This window comes from Gossypium hirsutum, chromosome A06 (genome assembly GCF_007990345.1).
Source record: "Gossypium hirsutum isolate 1008001.06 chromosome A06, Gossypium_hirsutum_v2.1, whole genome shotgun sequence".
Taxonomy (NCBI): Eukaryota; Viridiplantae; Streptophyta; class Magnoliopsida; order Malvales; family Malvaceae; genus Gossypium; species Gossypium hirsutum.
The window spans coordinates 127,141,611-127,163,715 of record NC_053429.1 but is presented as its reverse complement, the minus strand read 5'-3'; the positions used below and the strand labels follow the sequence as shown (position 1 = coordinate 127,163,715).

The window sequence follows — 22,105 nt, the reverse complement described above, 5'->3', positions numbered from 1 at the left end:
GTAGGTACCAAACTGAACCTAGTTGCCAACTTTAGGGGCCAAAATTTATAATATCCCTTTATTTATTGACCAATGAAATAAAGTCGGTTTGTGGGTCAATTTATAAGGATCCATGGGGCTTCTTTTAACCTTTGGGAAATTTAAAGAACAAATAAAAATCAAAGAAACAGAGGAAAGTGAAAGAAAATCGAGAGAAAAAAAATGGGGCTTGAAGAAAATCTCAAATCAATGAACATCAACGAAGAAGAGAACAAGAACCCTAACCCTAACACTAAAGATGAAGAAGATGGTGAACTTGAAGAAGGGGAGATCGCAGGTGAAGAAGATGATACGACGTCGTCTTCGTTAAAGAAAGGTGTCGTCGAACAGCCTCACCAGTTGGAGCATTCATGGACCTTTTGGTTTGATAACGCTTCTGCTAAATCAAAACAAGCTCCTTGGGGTAGTTCTATGCGCGCTATTTACACTTTCTCCACCATCGAACAATTCTGGAGGTTATTATTTTTCTCTTCTTTTTTGATTTTTTTATTATAAGGGTGTGAATTTTATGATTTATTTTGGGTTTTTGATGATATGTTAGATGTTGGATTAGTTTTTGGGTTACTTTTTGGGGGTTTTGGAGATGTTTGGGTTTCTTGAAATTTGGAAATTTGATTTAGGGCTTTTGTTTTACTTCTGCTATTGATCATTTAATGAATGTATAGGGTTTATTCAAAATAGGGCTTCATAATGAATTTGTAGTACCAAATCCTTGAATAATCTATAGTTATTTTTCTGTTTGGTACTCCAATTTTTTTTTTTTTTGTAATTTAGTCGACTCATTACAATGAAGTTAACTATTGCTGTTTATAATCTTGTGATTATATATACATATACCAATATGCATATATATATGATGAGTGTAAATGGGATTTGCTTTGACTGTTATTGTGGAAGAGTGTTCATAAATATATGTAGACATACATATATATACGTGTGTTGATATATGTAATGAGTGTAAATGGGAATTACGGGGTTGCATTAACTGTTATTGTGGATTATTTTTCACATGTGTGTGTGTGTGTGCACGCATGTTTGTTTATATATATGATGAGTGTAAATGGGATCGCTTTAACTGTTATTGTGGAAAATTTTTCATATATATGTGTGTGTGAGCTTGCACCTGTTTGTTTATATATATGATGAGTGTAAATGGGATTGCTTTAACTGTTATCATCAAAGAATGTTTACTGTAAGGATCTTGGATCTTAATGGATGATGTTAAGTTGGTCTGTTCTTTAAATTTCATTGTAATCAACCTTGTGGAAAGTGGTTTTATCTGACATAAAGTAATTTAATCTTTGTTTATTAAAATTTGGGATTGTTGCTTGGTGCCTCCAGTCGAATAAGTTACGTGATAATCAGAAAACAGCTATTTGGACCATCTTCATATATGTCGCTGCCATTGATTGCGGATTTTATGTGTCATTTATTTTGGTAGTTTTTATTTGTTTCTCAAGTGAATGTCAGCTATGGATTTAACTTTCGAACTTTTCTGATTACAGTCTATACAATAACATACATCATCCAAGCAAATTGGCTGTGGGAGCGGACTTCCATTGTTTCAAAGATAAAATCGAGCCCAAGTGGGAAGACCCTGTCTGTGCTAACGGAGGCAAGTGGACTGTAGTTTTCCAGAAGGGGAAATCAGATACGTCTTGGTTGTACACGGTATTGTTTCAGATGATATAATGGTGTACTTTTTCCTGAAAATTCGATGCTTAAGTGAAAAACGAGGCCTGATCTGTTGTATATTTTTTCTGTACTAGTTGCTGGCTTTGATAGGGGAACAGTTTGAGTACGGTGATGAAATATGCGGAGCAGTTGTCAATGTGAGAGGCAAGCAGGACAGAATAGCATTGTGGACCAAGAATGCTGCCAATGAAACTGCGCAGGTGACTTAAGAGTTACTTCATTACAAAAAATGACAGTAAAAGTATCATAGAGGCTCGTGTGCTAAGAGTTGGATTGAATTTTGCCTCCTCTACTCGGAAAATGGGCAAATCTGTCTTTATACATTAGATCAAAGAGCAAACTGATCATTTTGTTAAAAAGTTCATCCATTTTTGCTTTTAAAAACCGGTCTTTGTACCTCAGTACAAGGTACATGTGGCATGTCAAGTGTCTCTGTCTAATTAATTTGTCAGCAACGCTAATTTTTAACTATACAAATGGATGAGATTTTTAACATAAAGACCAATTTACTCTTTAATCTAAAGTATATGGACTAATTTACCTATTTTTTGAGTAAATGTGGCAAAATGCTATCAAACTCCTAGTACAGGGGCCTCTATGGTACTTTTACCGCAATTTCCTTAACCGTTCTCATGGGTTTTTCTTGGCTTGGATGCAGATGAGCATCGGGAAACAGTGGAAAGAGTTACTTGATTACAACGACACTATCGGCTTCATATTTCATGTAATGGCTTCTTTTAGTTTGCAGTGATCTTTCGGGTTTATGTCTTGAGTTTCTTGCTTTATAAACAAACACTTCCTATTTGCCCTTTTCAGGATGATGCAAAGACGCACGAGAGATCTGCCAAGAATCGCTACACAGTATGACTTTCTGTAGAGTTCTTCTCTACTGGACAGCATGCGTGGCACAATCAGGACTCTCTGTATGCTTCCTACGGCTTATCTTTGTTGCCTCCTTTCGGATTCTAGTTTCAAGCTATTGCTGTTTTTTACAAAGATTTTTAGCTATATAAAGCGAATATTAGTACTAGCTTAAGTTTCAATTTTATGACCATTTATGAAATGCTTTTTCAATCACTACATTTTGTTATAAGGTTCTTGCTTAAAGGAATTACAGGGTTGCCTTTTTTTAAGCTCGAACCATATCGATCTGGGTTGATTTGGTTTAATTTGTTTCGGCTTTTCGTGTCCTGGGTTTTTTTTTGACGTTAAGCTAGGCAAGTATTGTTTGCAAGGTTGTATCATAATGAGTAATCACTGGTTTTAGACACGAGAGATTAGACCTGTCAATTCTACTAAGAACACGAAAGCTCAATCCGGGTAACTTGAATATGAACTTGACCCAATCTGATTTCATCTTAAAAAGTCGATTTTGGATTATTTGGGCTGATGCCAAGCAATTGTAAGCGAGCCTGTGGAATTTTGTTAAAAATGGTTCCGTCCGTTAATCGGGCAGGTCAGTCTAGTTGGCTTTGGGTTGTTTTTGAAAAAAATTGGATTTTTTTTTTTGCTTTGGGTCAATTTCAAGATTGGGTATGTTTAGGTTTGGGCTAATTTTGGGTTTGAATTGTATTTGGTTCAAATTATTTTGAGTTTGTGTTGTTTTGAGTTTCGAGGTTTTCCGAATAGGATGATTTTGAGTTATGGACATTTCAAGTTACTTACTTGAGTTAGGGGTGAGCAAAATTCGATTCGATTCGAAAAATTAGATAAAAAATTTAAATTTTGAATTAAATAGTTTGAGTTATTTGAGATAATCAAATTATTCGGGTCAACTCGAATAAAAAATTAAGTTTTTCGGTTTAACTTGAATATGAATTACATAATTCAAGTTATTCGAAAATCCGAGTAAGAAAAGACAAAACTACGTAGTTTTGATAAATGTTTACTTTATTAAAAGTTAAAATTCAAAATAATTAAGTTAAAAGGTAAACTTACGTCGTTTTGATAAATATTTATTCATTAAATTAAAAGACTAAATCATTATATTATTTATGTAGTTAAATAATCTTGTACTTTGTCAACTAGTTAAATAATCGGTCCATCTAAATGCAACATTAAGTATAAATAATAGGATTCGTTAACTCAACTCGATTTGACTCGAAATTTTTTGACTCGATTCGAAAAATTTTAAATTGAGTTCTGTTGCTAAAATAGGAGTTGTCAATTCGATTAACTAGAAAATTTTTGACTCGATTCGACTTGACTCGATCGAATACTCACCCCTAGCTTGGGTTATTCAAATATTTGACATTTGGAATTTGGAATGTTTCGGATTAGTTTTGGGTTTGAATTAAACGGATACGGAGAAATTGAGAGGTTAAGATAACTATTTTAATGTGGTAAAAATATATAATGATAAATTTAGTCCTTAAAATTTATGTGTTTTTTTCTTTGTTAATTTGGTTCTTATTTTTTTTAGTTAAATTTAGTCATTAATTTTTTGAATATTGATTAAAATATTAATTTTTAAACATTGTTGGCGAGGCAATTTGTGTGGCAGTCAATATACACTTATTGTTAATATGGTACTGTGTCTTATGTGTTATGTTAACAAATAATTTTAAAATTATAAAAAAAATAAAAACTTACAAAAAGGTTCATAAAAAATTAGCATAAAGAAACATGAAGTGTTACGGAGGTTGAAATGTTTAAAATTTTAACATTTTAGTAGTCGAATTAATTTTTTTAAAAGTTTGATAAGTGCTAAATTAAAAAAAAATGTTAAATTGACAGAAAATAAATGCTAAATTAGACATTATATAAAATAAAACATTTTAATTGTAAAATGAAGAAACTGGAAAAGATATCTAAGTACAAACAATCTTTCCCAAAACAAGTCTTAAGCATGAATATATATATATATATATATAAAGAAAATCTTGTTTTAGTCAAATGTGATTTTAAAAGTAAATATTTTGAATTTGGAAGCCTCTGAATTTGAATTTATTCAAACATGAAATTACATGATTTAAAAAATGTTGAAGCTTCAGATTGAAATGATTTATCTGAGTTCGAGTTGAGTTTAAGCAAGATTTAACATACTTTATGTTTGTCCAAACCTGGCCTAGCTTGTCATATAGGTCTAAAATTTTATTCAAAACCGCCTGTATTTGCAAAGACTAACTTAAGCCTATTTTTGACCCGTCCATATTATTTTTAAAATTTTTAAATATTTATTTTATTTTATTTTAATATTTAATAATTTTATATAATTTTTTATTTATTGAAATTTTTTATATAGTCGTCTTAACATTATTTTAATATTTACATTAAAGTAATATTATATATTTAGTATAGGTTTATTTTTTTATTGTGTTCTAAATCACATAATATATAAAAATAATATAATATAAAATATTATAAACTTAAAATGGATCAGGCCGGCTTCGAGCCTGAATATTCAAGCCAAACCATATTTTAAGCAGACCTAATTTTTTTTCTCAGACCTTCCCAAATTTCGAGCAAGCTTTCAGGCCTGAGCGGGTAACTTGACCCATGAACAGATTTATCCCCAACCCATAAATAGGAGGATAATACGCTTCAACGCACTCGAATCTACATATTCCTGTATTGATAACAAAGCACATGCTAATCGAGTTAAGACTCCATCAGCTTATATTTGGGTTAAATGTCCATTTAGTTTACAAAAATTGCAGTTGAGTGGGCTTTTATTTTCCAATTGAGAATTTAGCTCAACTCAATTATTTATTTTCGTATAGATATTTAATTTGTAATAATTAATATTCTTTCCTTTCCATATTCCTTTTTATCTTCAATCTTCAAGCTTTTTCCATTTCACTTGTCACTCAGTTAATAATTACCTCTCAAAATCAACTCTTTCTTTCCTAGCATTTTCCTTACAATTTTTTTTTCTTTTTCTTTTAAAAATTAAAGCTGAAGCAGCTTCTGATCTTGAGGTAATATTCTTTTTTATTTGCCTTTAATTATTTTATTATTTAGTAATTTAATCTGCAATACCCAGAATTTCTTTTCGAAGGTTGGAATTTTTGAATGGTTGATTGAAAAAAAAAGACATAAATTAATGTAAAAAGTTGAGCATGAAATTGTTACTAAAAGTTAATGATAATTTCGGGAAAATTTATATAAGCCATATATATATCAAGTGAGATATGGTTGATTTAAATGATGGGTAGCTTTGATTTTTTTTTGTGCTTGTTTTGTGATTGTTAAAATGAATTATATTTAGCTTAATCGATGGATGATTGAATACTTTTGTATATTGTTTTTGTTCACAGATTGTATGGGGCAGCTTGATTTGATTGTTAGCTGTTGGTATCTAATTCAACAGTTTGTATTATCAGCTTTGAATTTTTCAGGTTACTTAAAGCACACATTGTAGTTTGTTTTTTGGGTATTTGATGGTGTTAAAGGAGATAGCTTACAGGTTAGTATGTTTCGGGTTAGTGTCAATTCAACGAGTGCTTATGAGGTAAAAGTACCATGGTGGCCATTGTACTAGGAGTTAGATTGTATTTTTCCCCTCTCTACTCGAAAAATGGGCAAATTAGTATTTGTACCTTACATAAAAACTGGTCATTGAATGTTAAATTGAGCTACCCGTGTTTTGGTTATTCTGTCAGCTAAGTCAGTTTTTAACAGTAGAAATGGATGAAACTATTAATAAAAAGGATCGGTTTGCTCTTTAGTCTAACTATGAGGGCTAATTTGCCCATTTTTTGAGTAAAAAATGCTATTTGACTCCTAGAACAACGGCCTCCATGATACCTTTACCGTGCTTATCCTTAAGGGTATGAATGTGTTAGCTGATGTTGCTTCTTTGTTTGGGAATGTTTTGTATATAGAAAAGGATCATGAGTGATAACGAGGATCGATCGGTTTCTCAAAAGAATAAAACAAAACTGCCTGAGAAACATAAACATGTTCCGAGTAGAGATGTTTTGCCCGGGACCGATCTTTGGACAGATGGATTGATTTGTGCTTTTGAGTTTATTCGAGGCCATAAGAAACCAATGAACACAAGATATGGTTATAGGGTGCAAGTGCCTGCCAATAAACTAACCGAGGCATCTTCTCGAGGACTTGATGAACAGAAAGTAATGGAATCCTCTTTCGGTTTAGAGTCAAGGGATCGTGTGGCTGTTTCTTTAGATGAATACAATAATGGACATAGCCTTCAACCAAGCCGGTTTCATACTACCGAAAGATTTGATGGAAGTTATTGGGCACCTATCGGGTGGGAAAGAATTTCGGACCTTGTCAAAAATGTGCAAGTCAATGGAAGCTGGGATTCACAACAGTTTGAATGGATAGATAATGAAGATGATTTAACTGTTGCAGATTTAGCAGCTCCGTATTGGGAACGACCGGCAGGGCCCATATGGTGGTGCCATTTAGCTGCCGGTAACCCCACCGTTGTGTCTTGGCTCAACAATGCTCAATGGTTACATCCTGCTGTTAGCTTAGCTTTGAGAGATGAAAGCAAACTGATAAGTGAGCGGATGAAGCACCTTCTATACGAGGTAATAGTCCCCGACATTCTGTAGGTAAAGTTTATTTTGCATCAGTTAAATATCATTTTAACGAGTTTCGAGTTAAATCAAGTTATGTACTATTCGAATCTCTCGAGTCTCAACTAAGTGGTTGTAGAATATCAACTTGAGTTATGTGCTGTTTGATTCTGTCTAACGTCTCAACTAAATGGTGATATAGTATTATACGCATTTCAAGAAAAGTATGAAGAGAATTTATAGTAGCCTGCATCTTTGCTAATTTCTTTTAGGGTAAACTACACTGGTAGTCACTCAACTATTACTAAATTTCTTCTTTGGTCACCCAACTATTAGAAATTACAAAATTGTCACCCAACTATTTATTTTTTCTTTTTTGGCCACCAGCCGTTACATTACTAATGGAAAAATAAATTGGTAGCTTTTAAAATTGGTTTAATAGCAACTTTAACCCTCAACATTTATACATTTTATCCATTTAGTCTTAATTCTAAATAATTTTTACCCTCAACACTTACACATTATATGATTTGGTCTTTTTTTGTAGTTTTGCTTTTCTTTGTGACACTAATTTTAAAAGAATGAGAAAAGATGTTTTTTTCGTTTTTTAGTGAAAAGATCACAAAGAAAAGCAAAACTACAAAAAAGACCAAATCACACAATGCTCAAATATTGAGGGTTAAATTTTTTTAGAATCAAAACTAAATTGACACCATGTATAAATGTTGAGGGTCAAAGCTACCATTATGCCAAATTTAAAAGCTCTAGTCATCTTCCCCTTGGCCATTTAACGGCTGGTGACCAAAAAAGACAAAATCAAATAGTTGGGTTACCAAAAAAGTAGCTTCCCAATAATTAGGTGACTACCAGTGTAGTTTACGGGCTGTTTCTTACCAGTATCCCACTTGATATCTATTCGATGTAATAATTCGTATACAGGATATCATATGAAACCTCCTTAGTGGTATTTGGTTTTGTTAGATAATTGATTGCGAATTTTATCATTTATAAAAGGTCCCGGTTAGAGTGGCAGGAGGGCTGTTATTTGAGCTATTGGGACAATCAGTTGGAGATCCACTTGTCGAGGAAGATGACATCCCTATCGTGCTCCGTTCTTGGCAAGCGCAAAACTTCCTCTTAACTGTTCTGCACGTAAAAGGGACCGTATCTGGTGTAAATGTTCTTGGAATAACGGAAGTTCAGGTTGTTCATTTTTTACAACCTCTGTCACAAAGTTGCTTTCATATATTATCCCATACAAGCTTACAGTTCCATGTGATTATCGTTGCATACCATTTTTTTCAGGAGCTTCTTGCTGCTGGAGGTCACAACGTGCCTAGAACAGTTCATGAAGTCATAGCACATCTAGCTTGCCGCCTTACACGGTGGGATGACAGGTAGTTTAACATATTAATATTCATGTTAACTCTGCTATCAAGTCTTTCCTCCTTTATGTGTTTGTGATCTCATCAGTTATCCAAGGCAGACATATCAATCACTTGTCTGTCACTTTTTTTATTGAATTAATTGCATCAGAGATCCCCAAACTATGACCTTCATTCTAAATTGGTCATTAAACTTCAAAGCATTCTAGTTACATCCTCAAACTATCGATATTATATCAATAAGGCCCTTTCGTTACTAAATCGTTAATTTAACCGTTAAATGAGATGTGAGATTTTATGTGATATAGGATCTTACGTGTCATTTAATTGTTAAATTAATGGTTTCAATAATATAAGGATTTGATTTATATAACATCGATAGTTTGAGGATGTAACTAACGTTTTAAAGTTTGAAGATCAATTTAGTATGAGGGTCATAGTTTGGAGATGTTTGGTGCAATTTACTCTTTTTTATTTTATTTTAAGTGAAGTTTTTGTTTTTGTGACCTACCTATTGTTTGTTCGAAAACATGGATCAGGCACATACCGATGCCCTTTTTCACCTCAGTGTCGAGTTCTTAGCATTGCAAAGTATCAGATGACCATTCCTAAATGTTTTTCTCCATTGAAGCCATACCCTTTTTGTATTTGTATATCATAGTCATATATGTGCATTGATGTTTGAAACAATGTTTATCAATACATATTATTATATTTATTGAAAATTTCAGTAAATTGAATATTACCTGAAGAAACACTGCAGTTTCATCAACTTGAACGTCATTGGAAGAAAACTGTAATGGTTGCAATTCTATAGGTAAAAGTATCATGGAGACCCTTGTATTAGAAGTCGGATTGCATTTTGCCCCATCTATTTAAGAAATGGGCAAATTGATCCCTGAATGTTAGACCAAAGAGCCAATTAATCCTTTCGCTAAAAATTCTATCAATTTTTACTATTAAAAGTTGGTTCTTGTACGTTAACATGAGGTACACATGGCGCGCGATGTGTTATTGTCTGATTATTCTGCCAGCCATGCCAGTTTTTAACAGTACAATTGGGTGAAATTTTTAATAGAAAAGATCAATTTGCTCTTTGAGCTAACGTACAGGGATTAATATGTCTATTTTTTTAGTAGAAATGGCAAAATACAATCTAACTCTTAGTTTAATGGACTTCATGGTACTTTTACCCATTTCTGTGTGAAAGTAGTTTATTTATATTTGGTGTATATATATATATGCATCATTTTGTGGTTCTTAAACTAATTCATAGTTTCTCTTTAACAATTTCAATTTGTAAGGTTGTTTCGTAAATCCATTTTCGGGGCAGCAGATGAGATCGAATTGAAGTTTATGAACAGGTTCTTTACTTAAAAAGATCATATAAAATTTTCTCTTTAGCATGGAGTTTTTGATATTTTCACGCATAGGAAATGCGAGTGAAAATTAGTTTTATTGTGTAGGAGAAACCACGAGGACATGAATCTTTTCGCCGTTATTATGAACCAAGAAATCCGAAGATTGTCAACGCAGGTACATTACGTTCCTTCACTCGATCAAAATCTGTCATTGGAATTGGAAAACAGTTATATGTGGGGAACTTTGATGACTTATTAATATTCCAAATTGTAGTTAAGAGTCAGAATGCATTTTGTCCCCTACTAAAAAAAATGCAAATTAGTCTTTATACCTTAGGTCAAAGAGCAAATTGGTCATTATGTAAAATTTTTTATCCATTTCCCCTGTAAAAAATTAGTCTTTGTATGACTATCTAGTCATTTCATCATCCACCTCAGTTTTTAACATTACAAATGAAAGAAATTTTTAATAGAAATGATCAATTTGTTCATTTTTTAAGTAGAGGGGGTAAAATACAATTTGAGACCTTTATGGTACTTTTACCTCAAATTGCATTGCTATTAGAGGTATTTCTAATTGGTTGTGTTCGCATTAGAGTATGCGTTTGATATGGCTGTGTAAATATGTCTGATTATGTATTGGACACGGGTACTTCAAGAAAAATGAGGAGTTTGAGCAATATGAATGAGGAGTTTGAGCAATATGGAGCACTAATACGAGAGCTCGCAACTACTCTCAGGATAAAGCTTAGTTGCTCGAACTTGTTCTGATATGGAAGTTGCACTTTCTAAATATTATCTGAGTTTTCATCTCCCTTGCTCTGGTAAACTATATAGTTAATTGCACCAAAAATCCCTAAATTATGACCCTCATTTTAAATTGGTATTCAAGCTTCAAAACATTCTAATTACACTATTTATGTTATATCTATAAGGTCATTTTGTTACTAAAATTGTTAATTTAACCATTAAATGAAACGTCATATCTTATGTGACATAATTTAAAATGAAATATTTAAAGAGAAATGAATATTATAAGGATTTTGGTTTGAGGTTTTCAAACTTTTATAGAAACTATCATTCACCCTCTTTATTTTTTATTTCTTTTTATTTTGTTTTTTAATTTTAAAAGTTATGTGGCAACATTGTTTCTTAAATTTTCATTTTAAATTATGTCACATAAGATTTTACATGTCATTTAATGGTTAAATTAACGGTTTTAGAAAGGACCTGATCAATATAATATCGATAGTTTAAGGATGCAATTATAAAATTTTGAACTTTGGGGACCAATTTAGAATAAGAGGGTCATAGTTTGGGGATGTCAAGTGTAATTAACTCGCTACTATATTGTTTGTAAAAAATTATATCTGCTCGAAAATGCAAACCTCGTAAATCTGTGTCCTTTTCTGCAACTCAGAAACCATACGGTAAACACGAGCAACTAGAAGTCTTGTGTAGTTTATGCGTCGCACGTTCATGAATTTTGTGTTTTTCCGTGTTAGGTTATCAGAGTGAAATGGTCACTCCATGCGAGAGAAGAGATTGTTTTCGAGCTTCTGCAACATTTGCGGGGGAATGCGGCTAGAATGTTGCTGGAAGGAATACGAAAGAACACGAGAGAGATGATTGAAGAGCAAGAAGCAGTTCGTGGCCGTTTGTTTACGATTCAAGATGTTATGCAAAGCACCGTTCGTGCGTGGTTACAGGTTCGTATAATTTCATCGATTTGAAGCCCGTTTCATTCTTTTACCTCGTTCTGAGTGATCCGGTGACTTCATTTGCCTATTACCGATTACATTATTGCAGGACCGAAGCCTTAGGGTAACTCATAACTTAGGTGTTTTTGGTGGTTGTGGCCTTGTTCTAACCATTATTACTGGGCTGTTTGGAATCAATGTTGATGGGATCCCCGGGGCAGAGGGTACACCATATGCGTTTGGTTTGTTTACGGCCATCCTCATTGTCATCGGAATTGTGCTAATCGTTATCGGCATGCTTTATCTCGGGTTAAGAGAGCCTATAAATGAAGAGCTAGTGCAAGTTAGGAAGCTAGAGTTACAAGAGCTGGTTAAAATGTTCCAACACGAAGCGGAAGCTCATGCCCAGGTTCGTAAAAGTACTTATCGGAATAACTTGACCCCAACTAGCGGAGATGGATTCCTTGACGATGCTGATTATGTTCTCATCCAATAACAGATATACAACTGTTCAAGTACTATAATATGTACCATTTGCTAGCTATTGATGGCTAAAAGAAGTTCGGTTGAAAGACTGATAAATTTTGTACTCGTAATCATAACAATCATAACACTGATGAATACAATTACGACCATTTCTATCCCGGATTCAAAACCGAATGCTTTTATTGGATGCAATGAGATGGCACGACAAGTAGTATCAAGAAAGCACAACATTGCAATAACATCAATGTAAACAACATCTGCCGCAAGTATATATTCAGTTCTATCGCATTCAAAACAAGGCACAAAAATTATCCTAAAACATATCAAGTACAGTATCATTACGGAAAGATAATACCGTCGAGCTTATCTCGTTTGGTTCAATGTAAACACATTTTACTTGAGGAGAGATCTTGTAAGATGTTCACGAGCGGTAGCCAATGCTTGAGTTATTGTCTGTTGGAACACCAAATATGTTAATATGGTGGCAATGGATTTGGCTAAGGGATAATCAGAAGAATGAAAAAGAGGTAAGCTTACCTGCTCGGACAAAGGAGCTCCGGCATCCATACTATGACTATCAACTTTTCCGGCAATGACATTTGCATCAGTTTCAAGAATGATACTGTCCATAGATTAAAGAAAGGGAAAAAAATAAAGTTAAATACAATGATTGGAGAAGCCTCCTATGGGGACAGTTGCTTCTAGTGACTCCCCTTGGTTCTATATCCTAATTTCTATCCTTTTTCATTCCCTATCCAATAAATCCAAATACATGAATGGAAACCGTAAAAACTAATCGCTTCCTTTCTTTTTCGGCCTGTATTCTGGCATAATCATTAGAGGATAAAATGTGTGGTTAGAACAGAACCAGCCAGATGTTTAACCTAGAGTATTTTGAGGAGAAGAATTAAGAGACGTTTCTGGCGAAGAATTTTACCAGAGACACTTTAAATAATCGAACAAGCAAAGAAAATTTATCTACTCGGAGATTCATGAAACAAAATTACGTAAACTACGATAGTACAATGAATGATAATTCATACCCGCCATCAACAATCTCATCGAGGCATAACAAAATAAGATCCAAGTTCTCCAATGCTTCCTTTTTGTCCTCAGTGCCTCTGGAACAAGGGGAATATTCTAAAGTTAGGATAATGATATCGAACATAAACGTATCAGAAGACAGTTATAGTACAAAGTACGATGAAAAAACCTAAGGAGGAGTCCAACAGCATCAAAAAATCCCTGGAGCACTGTGGCCAAGATGATCTCGTTTTCATTTTCACCTCCAGTAACGAAAAAGTGAAGGTCTTGAACGAACTTGTATACAACAATATAGTTGTCAAACATTGTTATCTCAGCTGCAAAAAACGCACCATGTTAAAATAGCAATATGAGCCAACCCATAATGTTTCTTGTTCCATGTTACACGGATTCGGGAGTAAATGTGAGATGCAAATATGTCAATTTTATAAACAACAAAAATTCACATATTTGGAGGATTGCACCTATATACTCGTATCTGATTATGTCTCGAATATGGGTGATTCGAACATGGATTATTCAAGAAAAGTGAAGAGCCAGAGTGAAATGGTTCTAATTGACCCAAGAAAATGGCTATGTTGCTTAAGCACTCTTGTATGACACTCTGCCTGACACACGGATATGAGAATATGACATCCAAGGATCTCCCAATACATAGAAAAACTTAGAAAAGACTAACCATACCCGTGTGAGATACATATCTGTATCCAACACTCACAGCCGAGTCCGAGTAACACAAGAAAATGGTAAAAGGCAAACAATGTCCAAAACAATATATCCAAGGTAAACCCTATATGCACAAGAAAAGAGCCTTTTTTTTTTTATTTCTCAATTCCAATAAATTGTGAGAACCATTGATCAACCTTCCTAACATATCTATAGGATCTATACATACAAAAATCAAATCAAATGAAATGTAAGGAAGCATTAACGAAGGAAAAAATGGTGCAAAAACTGATCTACCTTCAGTTCGAGCATTAGTCTTCTGGGTTTTGGTAAACACAGCTTTCTCAAAAGCTTCCTTAGCAGCATTCGTTGGCCAGTCATCTGAGTAATACTTAACAGCTATACGTTTCCCTTCGGAATCCAAAAGAAGGATGTTCTTAATTGTAGGGCATAACTCCTACAAACAAGAAAATCAATGAAACTTCCACATAAATAAAGATTCAACTAACCAAGCTAATTCAAATCTTAAAAAGGATAAAAAAAATCCTTCAAATATAGTTTCAATTTTAAAATGCTTTTCTAGCACTCCAGTTCAAGTTAAATCCTAAAATTCTAAATCCAATTTAATTTCAATTTTAAAATTTAATCCTTCAAAACTAAAAAGCTCGGATCTGAGTCTAACAGTTAGAAAAAACTAAAATACATTTGAAGGAAAATAAATTCAAATCCTACAAACAAGAAAATCAAAGAATTTTTCATAAAAATAAAGATTCAACTAACCAAGGTAATCCAAATCTTCAAATAGAAAAAAAAAACCTTCAAATATAGTTTCGATTTAAAATACTTTTCTAGCACTCTAGTTCAAGTTAAACCCTAAAATTCTAAATCCAATTTAATTCCAATTTAAAATTTTTAATCCTTCAAAATTAAAAAAAGCTTGGATCTGAGTCTAACTCTTCGGAAAAAATTAACAATTTCGCATATGAAGGAAATTAAATTCAAATGCGAGGTTAATAAATTCAGATCTGACCTAGAGATAACTGAACATAGCCAAAGCAGATCTTTAATACACAAAAATTGGAAAGAAACAAAAGAATTATTGAAAGTTCGTATGATGCGAAATTGAAAGACTGCATAACTGAATGAGAGAAAGAAAGCTAACCATTTTTCCTTTTTTTTCTTTGTTTGGCAAGATTTCTCGGGAAAATATCGGGATTTTCTTTTGACAAATGCTCTTTATGAACTGTGTGACTGCGACGAGAAATAACGGGACGATGGAAGATTGGAACTGGCATTAATACATGTAATTTTATTATTAGAGTTAATTATAACAACATCCCCAAATTATGACTTTTATTCTAAATTAGTCCTTAAATCGTAAAATATTTTTATTGCATTCTTAAATTATCAATGTTATATAAATAAAATCTTTTTGTTACTAAAATCAAGTAAAATATCGAATTTTATATGACATTATTTAAAATGAAAAACTCAAAGAAAAATTTATAAAAATCTTGGTTTTAAGGGTTTTTGGAGTTTTTGCAGAAATATCACCTTTTTTTTCGATTTTATTTTACTTTTAGTTTTTAATTTCAAAAACTATTCTTCGAAATTTTCAATTAAAACTATGTTAGATAAGATTCTATATGTCATTTAAGGGTTAAATTAACGATTTTAATAATGAAATGACTTGATTGATATAACATTGATAGTTTTAAGATGTATTAGAATGATTTAAAGTTAGGAACAGATTTAGAACGAGGGATGTACTTTGATGTTTAGTACAATTAACTCTTATTATTATTACCACCCAATTAAAATTATTTACTTAATTGCATTTTTTCTCTTTATTTTTATTTCATTATTAATGTACCAAATACGAACATTAAAAATAATGATAGAAATAGTATGTAGTTGTAAGAAGGGTGGATTTCTTCGAGCATTTGAGCTGACTTTGAATACGTGTCACCCAAAAACGATTAGACTCATATTATAAAATAGTTGAGAACACATGTGATCTATCTAGTGACAACGTCGTCTTGATCCCCTTAAATTTTTATAGAATTTAAAGGAGCAAAAATGCAATTTTCTATTTGAAGGGGATCACGACGACGTTGTGAGCTAAATCAACCATGTATTAACTTAATTTTTTTATAGAATCTAAAGGAGCAAACATGCAATTTTCTATTTTAAGTTAATATATGGTTAAATCGCATTTTAGCTCACCCAAAACTGATAAATTTTTAATCTAATCTTTTAAAAATTATAAAATTATAAACTGATAAAATGATAAATTTACTTTTTAACCCTTATAAAAATATGTAAATAGAGTCCCAAAAACTTTTCTGCTTCAACCCTAAGATCTACCGCTAAGTCGGCTACTCATCTTACTTCAGCTCTAGTTCTTCTCTTCATTTTTTATTCCAGTTTGTTGTCCCGCCTCTCACAATGGGGGCCTCTTTGGGCTCAATGTGGGTTTTCTTTTCTCCGCTAATGAGAGGTTACCACTTTCGCTAGAGTTGTGGTGGATCTGGGTGCTATTGGTGATGGTGATGTTTACGAGGGCTAGCCTCAGCTTCTTAACCGATGCAATAAATTTTACCTACAGAATGCCGAGGACTATTATCTTATATAGAAGATGCTAAACCTGGGACCGGATTAGACCTGACCGACCTATATTAAAGTCTATAGTATCGATACAATAGGTAATGTATCATTACTTGCTATGAGGTATCAATACTTAGGGGAGGATATCTATACTTTGTTAAGGCTATCCAAGTTAGGCCCGGGCCAGAAAAGCTTACCTGAGGCCTAACCCATTTAGAAAATGAGCCTTATTTTTTTTGTTCAAGTTCATTTTTTGAGTCTATAATTTTACTCAAACCATTCCACTTTCCAGAGTGATTTTACCCATGGACAAATCTAATTTGTATAATAACCTGAAAATCGGTGGTGTTGAAAAAATTCAGTTTCAGGACTCCGATTCCTTAAACCAAGATCATAAATATTTTTATTAGATATTTATGAAATTATGTTCTAATTGAATTGAATTTTGAATTGACAATTCTATCGAATTAATGATTAACTAAGATACAAAGATTAAATTATAAAAATAGTAAAAGTTCAGTTGCCATCTACTTTTAATTAAGAAATGAACCAAATTATTATGTCATTAAATTGATTAATATAAAATATAATTTAAATTAAGTAAAAGGAAAAAAAAACCATGAAAATTTATATTATTATTATGAAGTTAGTGGGGGAAGAATGATATCATCTTCTTCCCCACTCACCCAAAGCAAATAGAAAGAAAAGAAGCTTAACTCTATTTAGGGATTTTGGAAGCTTTAACCTTAAAATTCAAATAACTACATGATTATTTTCTTCTAACTTTTATGTTTTTGAAAACTCAACAGTTTAATCTAGTTGATTTATGTGTTATTTTTCAAAACCATTAAAATTTTTAAAAGTTGTCATTGTTAATTACTTGAAATTTTTTGTATTAAATTGTTAGATTTTAAATTTAGATGGGAAGGTTATTTTCATTGCATAGCAAATTTAAATACGTCACAAGGAAAGAATTATATATATATTTAGACCAATTATTTTAATAGCTTTTCAATATATTAATTGAAAAATCTTATAGAAAGTTATTATTAGATTGATATTAGTCAACAGTTGCTATTTAAATATCGAAAACTTAAATTTTGAAAAATTGAAAAAAGACTGTATGAAACTGTAATTCCATGTCATCCTTATCCCTTTCTAATAGGGGAATGATAAATAAAAAGTTTCAACTTTCTTAGTTGGATTTCAATTTTTTTCCAAGAGGAAAATTTTGATTTGTAACGGTTAATTCTCGTTTTAATAGTTGTTAAATATTTCTATAAATAAAATAAATTTAATAATAATTGAGTAAACTTAATATTAGCAAATAAATAAGACAATTGTATTGAATAAAATTTAAGAATGTCAAAACATAACATAGACATTTTGGTATCTCCAAAGACGGTGATAATAATTACGGTGATAATAATTAAGTAAAACATCAATCCTAAACTTTAATTATACTCTTTCGAGGGCGAGATCCAAATGTAAGGAGAAAGATCTTTATGCGAGTTTTTGAATTGATAATATTTTTCCAAGCTTCCATCTTTCAAATGAAAAATACCAATATCTCGAGGACCCAATATCTCATATGCATCCCTATCAATAAAATCATCCGTGAAATATATAGAATTAGGCTGACCTTCGGGAAAATTCAAAGCTGAAACTACTAAGGTCTTATTATCACCCACAAAAACTTTATCTCCATCTATACTCTCTACCTCTTTCTTTTCTAACAATTTACCATTTTCATTATCTAAAATCAACTTGAAAACTGTGAATTTTTTTTGTCTAATGAACATTTCTTTCACCAACCTATTCAAAACCTAAATGTTTATGGATGGAGTATAAATTTCCCATAGATGACTTAACAAGATATACTCTAAATGAATAATTCTCAAGCCTTCGAATTTTTGGCACGAGTGTGTTCAATTTTGGTGGCTTTGAACTTTCATCATCTTTTACACCATTAACATCGAACCATACAAGATTGTTGTAGTGCCCTATAGCATAAACTAAACCTTTATGGAAAAGAATATCAAGGAAAAGAGATTGATCTTCATTGACATCTATGTATATCCAATTTTCTTGGCAAGGTCTGTAGAAGGCTAATCTGCCATAAACACTATAAATTACGACAACTACAAAATTATTCGGATGCAACAAGGGATCGTCTGATAACACAACCTTTAAAATTTTATATGTGTAGTGCCCACTATCATATGCCTTGCTGTCAAACTGAGGAAGATGAATGCTAAGATTTTTAAAACGATTTGAAAGAGTTATATTGAAGCTCTCATCCACTGTGACTAACCAACCATAACAAGAACCACAGTATCTCCATGTATAAGGCTTGAGAAATTCAATCTCAGCGATTTTTGATTTGGCTTGTAGGCTGTATAGTTTTCGCTTTGTGGTTCTCTTTTTGGATGGAATCATCAGCATTGGAACTAGATTTGTGGACAACTGCCTCTTGATGTCGAGAAAAGTATTGAACAGTGAATGCCAATATTTGCTAACAGCACCAAATTGAACCTGACTGATGGGTTCATCTATTTTCTCAAGAACAGTAAGAAGACAGAGTTCTGGTAGATATTCCCAATCTGACACAGAATTCCCCATACTTGTTCCTTCAGAAAACCAATAGCAACTTGATCCCTTAAATTAGGATGTTAATAGTCTTCCACTTTTAGAAGTTGGAAGTAGAAATCAATTGTAAGTTTATTTAAATTAAGTTTCTATAATAGTTATTTGCTATTCCTTATTAAAATATTCCTTAAATTACATACTTTTTTTATTTTCGTGTTGTTATTTCACTGAAATTAATCAATTGTAAGTTAATTTAAATTGGGTTAAAGAATAGGAGAAATAAGTCTCTCAGGCATGGAACCAGCATGTAATTGGCCTGGTTCAAGGTTATGACCATTATTGTATTCATCGAATGAAGCAACCACACCATCCCTTGGCTCCAAACCGAAAGAGGACTCTGTTAATTTCTGTCCATCCAGTCCCGGAGAAGAAGGCTCGGTTTCTTATGACCTCGAATAAACTAGAAAGCACAAATCGTTTGCCTTGGACCCTATAACCATATCTGGAGTTCATCGCTTTCTTGCCCATCCGTCCAAAGATCAGTCGCAGGCATAACATCTCTACTCGGGACATGCTCATGTCTCTCGAGCATTTTCTTTTTGAGACACCGGTCCATCCTCGTTACTACTCATGAAGTACCCACAAACAAACTACAATGAGTGCTTTAAAGTAATCTGAAATATGGTCAAAGCTGATAATACAAACTGTTGAATTAGATTTAGATACCAACAGCTTGTTTTTAACAATCAAATCAAGCTGCCCCATACAATCTATGAACAAAAACAATATACAAAAATATTCTATCATCCATTGATTAAGCTAAATATAATTCATTTCATACAAGAAAAATCAAAGCTACCCACCATCTAAATCAAACTTAATAATTATGAAGTTATAACAACAGTTTCTGGGTATTGCAGATTAAAATACAAAACAATTAAAGAAATAGAAGAACAATACTATTACTAAATTATACAAAGGCTGCTTAAATTTGCCTACCAGCAGCATCAGCAACGAAAGGTAAATATGGAGTCCGACCCAAAATACTAGAAACCACCCCATAAACAAAACACAAACAACTAAACACAAAAACCCCCGTATGTCCCCATACCATGACCTTAAACCCTAACCCGACCCGACCCGGATTCAATATCCTCGTTAGCAACAAAGGCACCACCAGCAACACATCCAATGTCACAGCCTGCATCGAATTGAACCTAACGTAATGACTGAAACTCGGGTTACGAACCACACCAAGGTACAAAGCAAAGAAAGCGACGAAGCTGGCGTAAGGGAGGGATTTGTAGAGGGATAAGAAGGGTAAAATGGGGTCAAATAGGATACCCAATTGAGGGTATTGGATGAATAGGTAGCGACCGTATTGAAGGGAGTTGAAGAAGGGGAGACTGTAAGCTGCGACGGAGATTAACCGATCTGTGGCTGGAGTAGGGTTACGTGACATGCGGGTGATGGTGGTGGTGGGTTTCTTTGGAAGGCGGAGACTGGGTTTTGGGTGGCTGAGGAAGGGGATATTGGGGTAGGGTTTGGGGTTTAAAGGGGAAGGTTTTAGGGTTAAAGAGGGTAGAGAGTAACAGAGAGCAGCCATTTTTGGTTTTCTTTGTGTGAATTGAAAGGCTTATGGGATTGGTTCTAATTTTTGCCTTTGGAAATTCGACTTTTATGCCTTGTGCCGGACCGGTGAATTTTAGGGTTTCGTTAGAGAATAAACAGTAAATCCACCGTGGAGAGGTTTAGATTATATTTTGTTTCTCAGTCCTTTTATATTAGATAAAATATCAAATTGGTCCTTTATATTAAAATTTTTATTTATTTCTACTGATAAAAATTAAAGTGGCTGACAAAATAACTAAGTATTTACACTTCCACGTGTAACCTTATGCAAACTTGCAGTGACCAATTTTTAACAGTAAAAATAAATAGAATTTTTAACAATAGGACTATTTTGCTCTTTGATTTAATGTATAATGACTAATTTACTCATTTGTTGAGTAAAAGAGGCAAAATGCAATCCGACTCTTAGTACATGGGTCTCCATGGTTTCTTTACTAAGGAAAACACATTGTTTAGATCATGGGCCTAAATCAAATTTGGGTCGAGTTTAAATAACATATTTCATACTTATTCGAGCCCGACTCGACTTGAAGAATATATTTAAAATTTTACCCAAACTCACTTATATTTGTAAATGATTATTCTATTCCAAACCGAGCTAAGGAAGAGTTACGGCCTTAAAAGGCGTAAAAAAAATACTTATTTTATTTTGGTTTGGTCATGAATATTGTATAAAGAATATAAAAAAATAATAATAAATAAAAGTCCACTCCATTTTGCCAAAATATCAATGCCCAAGTTTTATGACTTTGGGCTCACTATCTCGATAGTGCTTTTCCTACCTTTAAGGAGAAAAGGTCCTAAATCAAACTCTCAAACACGTGATTCATGGCCACATTTTTTAATCCCTTTTTAAATTTTAAATTTAATAATTTTATTTTTTTATTTATTAAAATTTTATGTATAAACAACTTTAACACTTTTTAATATTTATATTATAATATTATATATTATTATAAATATAATCCTTATGAATTATAAACAATTTATAGCATAATAAAATTTATTACGAATTTAGAAAACAAACTGAGCTGAGTTCGATCCTTAAATGTTTAAGTCTAACTGTTAACACTATTAAATATTTTTGTTAAATTCAGGTCAATTAAAAAAACATCATTTTTATTATTATATGACTACTAATTGAATATTATTTTTTTCAAAATATCATGCCAGTGAATTAAACCTATACAGATGTTGCTTCAAATCTATACGGACGTTTTCCCTCGAAACATTTGACATTTGAATCAAAGATGAGTGCACCATGGTCTGAGTGAACTATAGGCAGCTACAGGATAAAATAAAGTGTTGGAACATTTTCAATATATATATAGTGTTTCAATAGTTGCAAATGAAAAGCTATAATTAACCAAAAATTCTGTCACTTGATTATTAAAAAATAGTCATGTTAT

At 32.5% G+C, this 22,105-nt stretch overlaps 5 protein-coding genes across 7 annotated transcripts; 2 read left to right on the top strand and 3 right to left on the bottom strand.

The window, feature by feature from the left end:
- Window positions 1–111: 111 nt before the first annotated feature.
- Window positions 112–2,867, top strand: LOC121230872 (eukaryotic translation initiation factor 4E-1). The gene is made up of 5 exons (XM_041116386.1): window positions 112–494; window positions 1,545–1,710; window positions 1,809–1,934; window positions 2,393–2,458; window positions 2,551–2,867. Exons 1-5 carry the CDS (start codon window positions 202–204, stop codon window positions 2,599–2,601), a joined length of 702 nt encoding a protein of 233 aa, XP_040972320.1. The 5' UTR covers window positions 112–201; the 3' UTR covers window positions 2,602–2,867.
- Window positions 2,868–5,214: 2,347 nt separating this feature from the next.
- On the top strand, window positions 5,215–12,313 carry LOC121230870 (uncharacterized). 3 transcript variants are annotated; one of them, XM_041116384.1, is made up of 9 exons: window positions 5,217–5,654; window positions 6,060–6,142; window positions 6,561–7,238; window positions 8,241–8,429; window positions 8,532–8,623; window positions 9,916–9,975; window positions 10,078–10,147; window positions 11,478–11,681; window positions 11,782–12,313. In XM_041116384.1, exons 3-9 carry the CDS (start codon window positions 6,570–6,572, stop codon window positions 12,166–12,168), a joined length of 1,671 nt encoding a protein of 556 aa, XP_040972318.1. In that variant the 5' UTR covers window positions 5,217–5,654; window positions 6,060–6,142; window positions 6,561–6,569; the 3' UTR covers window positions 12,169–12,313. The 3 variants fall into 3 exon arrangements, with proteins under 3 accessions (XP_040972319.1, XP_040972318.1, XP_040972317.1); XM_041116383.1 differs by having other exon boundaries at window positions 5,994–6,142; XM_041116385.1 differs by lacking the exon at window positions 6,060–6,142 and having other exon boundaries at window positions 5,215–5,654.
- Window positions 12,314–12,367: 54 nt separating this feature from the next.
- Window positions 12,368–15,180, bottom strand: LOC121230873 (coatomer subunit zeta-1). The gene is made up of 6 exons (XM_041116387.1): window positions 15,030–15,180; window positions 14,166–14,324; window positions 13,372–13,519; window positions 13,202–13,279; window positions 12,696–12,780; window positions 12,368–12,611 (listed from the first exon to the last, which is right to left on the bottom strand). The coding sequence occupies exons 1-6, from the start codon at window positions 15,031–15,033 to the stop codon at window positions 12,552–12,554; spliced, it is 534 nt and encodes a 177-aa protein (XP_040972321.1). The 5' UTR covers window positions 15,034–15,180; the 3' UTR covers window positions 12,368–12,551.
- Window positions 15,181–18,290: 3,110 nt separating this feature from the next.
- On the bottom strand, window positions 18,291–19,097 carry LOC121230582 (uncharacterized). The gene has a single exon (XM_041115499.1). The coding sequence runs from the start codon at window positions 19,095–19,097 to the stop codon at window positions 18,291–18,293; it is 807 nt and encodes a 268-aa protein (XP_040971433.1).
- An 834-nt stretch (window positions 19,098–19,931) lies between these two features.
- LOC107960251 (protein TIC 20-II, chloroplastic) lies at window positions 19,932–20,777 on the bottom strand. Its single transcript, XM_016896555.2, has one exon. It carries the CDS (start codon window positions 20,668–20,670, stop codon window positions 20,050–20,052), a length of 621 nt encoding a protein of 206 aa, XP_016752044.2. The 5' UTR covers window positions 20,671–20,777; the 3' UTR covers window positions 19,932–20,049.
- Between the last annotated feature and the right edge of the window lie 1,328 nt (window positions 20,778–22,105).

Bases quoted from the DNA above. Each gene is read 5' to 3' on its own strand.
- LOC121230872 (XM_041116386.1), top strand. From the start codon at position 202: ATGGGGCTTGAAGAAAATCTCAAATCAATGAACATCAACGAAGAAGAG. The intron at 495-1,544 runs GTTATTATTTTT...TTCTGATTACAG, and splicing joins ACCATCGAACAATTCTGGAG to TCTATACAATAACATACATC. The intron at 1,935-2,392 runs GTGACTTAAGAG...GCTTGGATGCAG, and splicing joins CTGCCAATGAAACTGCGCAG to ATGAGCATCGGGAAACAGTG.
- LOC121230870 (XM_041116385.1), top strand. From the start codon at position 6,570: ATGAGTGATAACGAGGATCGATCGGTTTCTCAAAAGAATAAAACAAAA. The intron at 9,976-10,077 runs GTTCTTTACTTA...TTTATTGTGTAG, and splicing joins GAATTGAAGTTTATGAACAG to GAGAAACCACGAGGACATGA. The intron at 11,682-11,781 runs GTTCGTATAATT...ACATTATTGCAG, and splicing joins CCGTTCGTGCGTGGTTACAG to GACCGAAGCCTTAGGGTAAC.
- LOC121230873 (XM_041116387.1), bottom strand. The intron at 13,280-13,371 runs GTTTTTTCATCG...CCCTTGTTCCAG, and splicing joins GCTGTTGGACTCCTCCTTAG to AGGCACTGAGGACAAAAAGG. The intron at 12,612-12,695 runs GTAAGCTTACCT...GTGTTCCAACAG, and splicing joins GAGCTCCTTTGTCCGAGCAG to ACAATAACTCAAGCATTGGC.
- LOC121230582 (XM_041115499.1), bottom strand. From the start codon at position 19,097: ATGGGGAATTCTGTGTCAGATTGGGAATATCTACCAGAACTCTGTCTT.
- LOC107960251 (XM_016896555.2), bottom strand. From the start codon at position 20,670: ATGGCTGCTCTCTGTTACTCTCTACCCTCTTTAACCCTAAAACCTTCC.